This window comes from Mesitornis unicolor, unplaced genomic scaffold, assembly GCF_000695765.1.
Source record: "Mesitornis unicolor isolate BGI_N332 unplaced genomic scaffold, ASM69576v1 scaffold1186, whole genome shotgun sequence".
Classification (NCBI taxonomy): domain Eukaryota; kingdom Metazoa; phylum Chordata; class Aves; order Mesitornithiformes; family Mesitornithidae; genus Mesitornis; species Mesitornis unicolor.
In genome coordinates this window covers 70900-78340 of record NW_010190029.1, presented here as the reverse complement: position 1 = coordinate 78340, position 7441 = coordinate 70900, and the positions used below count along the sequence as shown (strand labels likewise).

The window sequence follows — 7441 nt, the reverse complement described above, 5'->3', positions numbered from 1 at the left end:
TCTCCTTTTGTTTATTGTTGACCTTTTTGCCTCTGTTTAGTTATGTAACAAAACTTTTTGTAGAATTTTTGTCTTTAAAAAGACCAATCCAATTGATTTACCAATTTCTTAAAAGTGTACAAAAAGTTTAGGGAAAAAATTAATACACATATTTTGCAGGGTTTTTTTCCTCCATGACACTTGTACTTTGCCTTGCAATTTGTAGTGATCCTACTAAATCTTTCAATAAATCTGTATTTTTGAATCCTGCATGTAGCTTACATACTGCTAAGTTATAGCTTGGCAATATTTAAGCTGTTGAAGTAAAAGTAGAAGGTGGATATTGCGTTGGTACTCTCCTTGCTGTTTTCAGTCTCATAGTTGGCTCTGTAGCTGTACAAAATCCTGTGGTGAGATCAGATCGTCTCATCTTTGGTGCGTGACATTTGTTTCAAAACAGTTCCTTCAAAAAGCATCAGAACCACCTTAGGAATGGATGCTGTCACTATGTCATAGTTCTGTCTGTTCTAAATCTACCCCTTTAGTATTGAGAATGTGTTAAGTGTTAAGTGAAAGAAATGTGGAACTAGGAGTGTGATTTTTAAAAATATTTATTTTAAGACTTGTAACAGTTGTGGTTTTAGTAAGATAATGTAGTTCTTTAGGTGTTAGCTTATTTAAAGGAAAGTTGCCATCTTAAAAAACAAGCAACCAGACAAAAAAAACCACAAAAAACCCCAACCAAACAAAAATTAAGCAAAAACAATCAGTGTTATGATTTCTGTTGATCAGTGTTTCAGCCATGTCTGACAAAAGTGAACTGAAGGCGGAGTTGGAGCGCAAGAAGCAACGATTAGCTCAGATCAGAGAGGAGAAGAAAAGAAAGGAGGAAGAAAGAAAGAAAAAAGAAGTAAGAAATCATTTTCTCTTTGAAATTTGATTGCTTGCATATGTTACTGGCCTAGAAGTTAAGGGTAAGCTCACTTAGTAATTTGCTACGCGCTCTTCAGGGAGTGTCTGTTTAATGGTTGGTTGCTGATACAAACATAGCACTTTGGTTTTCTGATAAGAACAAACACCTACTGTTGTCTTTAGAATTGTCCATATGGTGAATTAGATTTTTTTGCTTGTTTGTTTTTTTGCAAAATCCTACACTTGCATAAAGTTTGGATTTCTAAAGCTACTTGCCTGCATGGGACATCATTAATCAAATCCTCATGAAGTATTTCACAAAACCTCTCCTTAATGAGGTGTGATGGTGTCATTTAGAGAACTCTCTCGTTTCTATTTTCTTGTGAAACCTGAGGTTCAAAAGAAAGCTTTCTCACTGAACAGCTTCTCGATGGTTTTGTTTTTAAAAGTAGCTTAAAAAGCACACATAGACAACGATCACTCTTACTTCTTATGTTTGTTTTCTTAATTGCTATACACTCCAGCATGTGCTCTAGCTAGCCAAGTGCCCTAATACTTTCTTGACCAAAGAGGGGTGTCTCTCACTGTCATTCCTATCCTGTAGTGTTTTCTTTGACACAGTCCCTGTAATTTCAAAACTGGAACAATATGACTGTGTCTTTAAAATACACAGGTATATAATACTTTTTTTTAGGTCTTTGCATTTTACAGTGCTCAGCATTAGTGTAAAAAAGGTATTCTTGGTCTCACGAAGTGTTAGTCATTTTGACAAATGAGGAGACACGTTTTGCATGTTACAGGTGTCTTTTAAAGACAGTACCAAAGCTACAAAGTTATGTGATTTCTGTCTGCTGTTTACTTCATCTACAAAGGATGATCAGAATTACTAAAGTCAAATATCTAACCTGTATGAGAACAAGTTTCAGTGGCATAAAAAATAGGAGATCTCAAAAAATAAATGAAACTGTTTATAATATCTGTCAAATGCTGTACATTAATTACTGAGTTATTTTTAGACTGATCAGAAGAAAGATGTTCCTCCTGTACAAGAAGAATCTGATCTTGAGAAGAAGAGAAGAGAAGCTGAAGCATTACTCCAGAGCATGGGGTTGACACCAGAGTCTCCTGGTGGTAGGAATGTTAATATTAGTTTGAGATAAATGTTTGGGTGTGTTTTGTTTGGGGTTTTGGGGAGGTATGGTTTTGAGGTTGTGTTTTTGGTGGTGTTTTTTGTTTTCTTTTGTTTGTGGGGTTTTTTTTGTGGTGATGGTTTTTTGGTTTTGTTTGGATTGTGGTATTTATGTATAACTAGTACGACAATTCTTTGGCCACTGTTTTGGGGTATACATGTCTGGGTTTTGTACTATTTTGTCCTGCATGATCTCTGTTATAAATGTCAAGTGATGTGCTTTGGTACTCATTACTAGTACTATTTTGTAAAAGATATGTTTTATACTTGATGAGTTATTTGGTGTCTTTTAGGTAAAATATATAAATATCTTGTATTTGTTGTTATTTTTTTTCCTGCACGTTATTCTTCTCTATTTTTTTCTTTTCTCTTTTTCTTAATGATGGATTTTAATTCTGATATTTTTGTGCAGAGTTGGCTTGTTTCCTTTCTGCATCTTTTAACACCCTAATTTCCTTATTTCAAATACCCAACTGACTTGATGGAGTAATAGTGAGGCTGAGTATAAATTTTAACTATCAAGGATGATGATTCATGTCTGTGTCACTCTTGGATGAGTTAGCATATTGGTTGTTGTTTTTTGCCATTACGTAGCCACATCTCTCTGGAAGATGAAAGTGAAGACTCTGATCGTTCAACTCCCATTTTTGTCTCTAGCTCTGAAATCTAAGGGATTTAAAACTTGTTTTTCAGTTTGGCTTAATGGTGAGGGCCTATTTCAACTAGGTTTGCAAATGAAAACAAATAATAATTTGTTACATATATAGTATATCTGTGAGTATATCTTCATAACTGCTTTTGCATAGTCATCAAAAGTTCAAAAGTTAACATGGAATAACTGTCATTAGAGCTGCTCCCATTCCAATGGCCACAGCAGTAATCTTTAGTAATTTGAACTGTTCTCACAGTTTAGAGACTGCGTTTGGGCTATGTCAGTACTAGCGTACAGCATTTTAAGTAATCAGTACTTAACTACTAGAGATTTTGTTTGGCAGACTAATAGTTGAACACTTTCTTGTGTGAGGTTTTGCTAAGACAGGTGATAAGTCTCTTGCAGAAATGCATATGATTATTGTTGGTGGTTTTTTAAACCTGTGAGAGAGAATCAGAAGAACACAGGACAGTCAGTCCTCAAAGCAAGTCATTGCATAGACAGAGTAGCTGTTTGTGAAAAGCTGTTTGAGGTGCTGCCATGTAAGACCCAGGGACACCCTTGCGTGAGTTGTTTCACTCCATGGAGCATCTACTAACCACACCCTTCAATGTCCAGATTAGCAGGGAATTCATTCTGTTCCCTTTCAAAATACCCACATCTGATCTGGATCCTACGTCAAGCTAAAATGTCCTACTTGCAATGTCTCAGTAGCCTGCCTGAGGCACAGCTGGGCTCTGCTGCCTGTATACCAGCAAAGTTATCATACGGTGATCATACGCCTGAACTGGACCTAACTCACAGCTGACCAACTTGGTGTCAGATAGCTTGAGCTCGTGTTGTTGTTGTAGGCGGATAACTTGAGATTAGATTCCTTCATAGGAAATTGTATTAAAAATTCCTAAGGCGATTACTGTCCTGTTAGCTGCCAGAGAGAGGGAACTCTCTTCATAGGAGAAGGGACTTTTAATAATCTAAGTATGCTTTTGCTATCTGCCTTTATCGTTATTTAGGAAGCTGTAAGTTTGTGAACCAAAATAACTTTCAAGAAGGTATTATAGTTTCATCCTCTGTTGGGGTAGGTGGAATTCTACTTGGTCTTTTCATAAGACTGTTGGTCTTTAAATACGTTTCACCTCAGTTACGGGAAGACTTTCTTGCAAGCAGTGTGCCCCACAAGAGGGCACTGTAGCATCAAAACGAAGCTGCTGGATCCTTCCGGCCATGCTTACTGCTCGGTAGAGCTGACTGACTTTTGTCAAGGGTAGCAAGAGATGCTTCTAATGCTGCCCCTTCAGTTAAGAAAGGGTGACATTAAAATGTCATTTCTGATAATGCTTAAAAATAATGTAGGAATATGAAGGCCTATAGGCATTTCCTTTGGTTCAAATTACTCAGAAGATGGCAGTGATGAGTTGAAGAAAAAGACATGCTCGTATATACACATACACACCTATATTTATATAGGTATATTTGTAAAGTGAAAGTGTGTGTATGTATGAATTGATGAAGTATAACTGTAGACCTGTATAAAAGTCTTTCCTGTAGGAGGGATGAATTTTTAATGAACTGAAGTATTCGCTGTGATTTTGTAAACGTAGGGTAGAATTTTTGTCAACCAGAGTCATGTCTGTCTTTTGGGATGTGATGGAAACATTCTTCCGAATTCACAATATACATCTGATTTCAGGAAATTCTCTAGAAGTGTTGCAGGTCTAAATACAGAATTCTCCCTTGTCTGACCCCTGATAGAGTGAATACCAATTTTACATAACTTGTGTTCAGTTGGTTAAAGGTTCTTTTTAAGGGTTGCTAAGGAGTGAATCTGTTCTATGAATGTTTTACATATTGCTGAAAAAAGAAGCATTTAAGGGCCTTCAACACACACCCTGATTCTTAAGCATAATCCTGTTTCATTAAATAATGAGTTTCACTATTTCTAAAGGAAAAAGTTGAAAGAAATATCAAAATAGCATTGTGTTTGTATCAGATTGCATGATACCATTCACTATTATATTTTAGTTCCAAAAAACATGTTGCTTTTTTAAACGGTAATTGCAATCTTCATGGAAGTGCTGAAAATGAACTGACTTGTAGGAAACAGTTTCAGTGTAACAGCTTGTCAAGTAAAGAGAGAGAAAACACGAAAATCCCCCAAGACCCAACAGCAGAAACTTTGTTGTAATAAACAAGATCTATGTTGATTGAAGTCAGAACAAAAGTAACAGTATGCTGTATGACAAAGTCAATTATTTTTGGTCCACACTTCAGTGATTATATATTTTGAAACAAAACTAACAGTTGAACACATTCAGTGTCTAATTTTTAAGAAACACTTATGTCAGAGATGTTAACAACTGTCTTCCTTCAGTGTTTATGCAACATGATTTAGTGGAAATTATCCTTTGCGAATTGATGCCATCTTTTGTCAGAAGTTCAGTTTAAAATATTTTTTCAATTCATTTTCTCTTGAGTGTCTTTCCCTCCATGTCTTTTTGTATGCACCAGATGCATAAATGCCAGACAACTGCATGAAAGTCCAGCATGAATTGTTAACATTGTCTTTTCCCCTCTCTTTCTACTGTTCATTTTCATCCATGTATTTTTTTTGTTTGCCATCACTTTTTTTTTTAATATTTCATGTTAAATTAATTTGAAAACATCCTAAGCCGTGCAACCTCTGCGAGTAGTAACAGCGGATACCTGTCTGTTTCACTATTTAGTCCCTCCTCCTACCTCTCCGTCCTCCAAATCTGTGAGTACGCCAAGTGAGGCTGGAAGCCAGGACTCTGGTGATGGCGCTGTTGGATCTAGGTATGTCACTTTCCTTCTCGTATTCCTTTGCTTAATACTCATATTCTGAAGAATTAAGTGTCAGAAGAAATCAAGGTTAATTACTTGATTATAATAGAATAATAGGAGGTTACAGTATTATTGAATCTGTGAACAGTAACTGTTTTACAGCAGTACTTTACTTTACAAATCTGAAATGCGAATACACGTACTAATTTGAAATTGCCAACGTTAACGTGGAGGTGTTTAAACTTGCAAGGTTAAAGTAAAATGAGTCTGAATGTCTTGTGGTAATGTTGTTGTAACCATTAATGTCTCAGGACAAGAGAAAACTGGAAAAGTCCATATTTTGGGCTCTTCTCAGCTTTTTCTAAAGGAGGATCTGTATGGATGATAGGCTATTTCCTTTTTCCCACTATTCCAGTTGGTCTAATACAAGATACTGTTTACAGACTTTGCCTTCCTTCTGATGTTATTTTTTTTTCCTTACCAGAACAGTGTTTCTCATTATTTCACCTTGCAGCTATCCATGTAGTACAACTGTATCGTTCACACTCTCTCATTTGGCCAAAACATAGCACCACGTTAGTGTAGCCAGGGTTGGTTTTTTTTCAGTGCTAGTACTTGATACGACTATTTGACCTTTTGTTTGTGCATGACAGTTTGAGAAATGCTGCTTTAAAGAGAGTTAAATATTTCTGTTAAACTAGGGATTCAGAGTGCCAACATATGGGTGATAGGTGGGAAACACTGCTTCCAAAGGGTATTTCGACTCTCTCCCATGCACAGTCTGCAAATATGAGCAGTGTTTGCCTATTAATATTGATAACTTATATTTTCTCAGCAAATTAAATTCAAGTACTTAAAATTTACTGAGTACGCAATGTGGATGAAGTTTAGTTAAATCACAATTACTAAAGTAGTTCTCATCAGTTACTTTTGTGTTTATATGAGTATTTGTTTTGGAGAAAGAGGGAATACTTAACACTGCTTTGAAATATCTTTCAAAGAGACTGCAGTGACCTCCTATGTGCATGTACCTTTATACATGCATAACTATAGGCAATCTAATCTAAAAATATTCAAGATTTTAATTACCTAAACAAAGGGTGACTATTTTTAAGTAGCAACCATGAAGTTAAAACACAGAATTCAGAAATTCAATATGAAACAGTATGTATAGCCTGTGTATCTGTAATTGAACACCATGTTGTGGACTGAATTTATTTCGGCCTCGTAGGTGTACTGTGCTCTCCGATTTTACGTTCCTCAGGCATAGTAACATAATGTTGTATCCATACATTTTCTTACGAAGCCCTGAGAAAACTTTTATCCTAAGCCCCTATAGCTTCATGCATTTGCAAACTTTAAAACTAAGCCTGTCTTTTCATAATTTCCCAGTCATGGAACATAAAAAGATTGTGGTCTTGAAGGCATGGAGGTAAATTGAAGGCTATGTAGAGTCACTGTTAAAGTCCCTTTGCTTATTTTCTGACCACTAAATAACATTCTTCCCCTCCTCCAGTAGACAAATGTCTGTATCCTAATCTGTCAGTTCAAGCTTGTACAGCGTTCCTAATGCACACATACACTTGAACCTGAAAGTTAATGGGGAAGTTGGACTGTGTGATATCCTTTAGTGTTACACCTGGCATTTTGCAGGGGTCTCTCGTATCAGTACGAGACGTGTTAGAAAGCCCAAGTTGTTCCACTGTGCTTGATAATCTTAAAACAAACCCTTTCGTATTAGTGGATTGTTTCAGTTCCTTTTTGTTGTCTGTGGCCGTTTGCTGTCTGGTCATGCTGCAGCTACACTTTGATATGATCTTTGTTAGTTTAGTCTTTTCTCCTCTATGATGCTGAATCTTGCCAGTAACTTTACTTATTTAGTAATTAGTAGAGCAGTGTTCAGACTG

General features: G+C 36.2%; 1 protein-coding gene across 6 annotated transcripts in view; it reads left to right on the top strand.

Annotated features, from left to right (window-relative positions):
* The first annotated feature begins 774 nt into the window (after positions 1–774).
* The window catches only part of LOC104542047 (cytoplasmic dynein 1 intermediate chain 2), a 25537-nt gene continuing 18870 nt past the window's right edge, over positions 775–7441 (top strand). For 2 of the 6 annotated variants that reach the window (XM_010186244.1, XM_010186240.1), the window contains exons 1-3: positions 782–889; positions 1908–2019; positions 5402–5546. In XM_010186244.1, coding sequence (XP_010184546.1) covers positions 782–889; positions 1908–2019; positions 5402–5546 — 365 coding nt within the window. Of the gene's footprint in view, positions 890–1907; positions 2023–5401; positions 5547–7441 lie in introns of all 6 variants that reach the window. The other 4 variants (XM_010186245.1, XM_010186241.1, XM_010186242.1 and 1 more) reach the window with 4 other exon arrangements.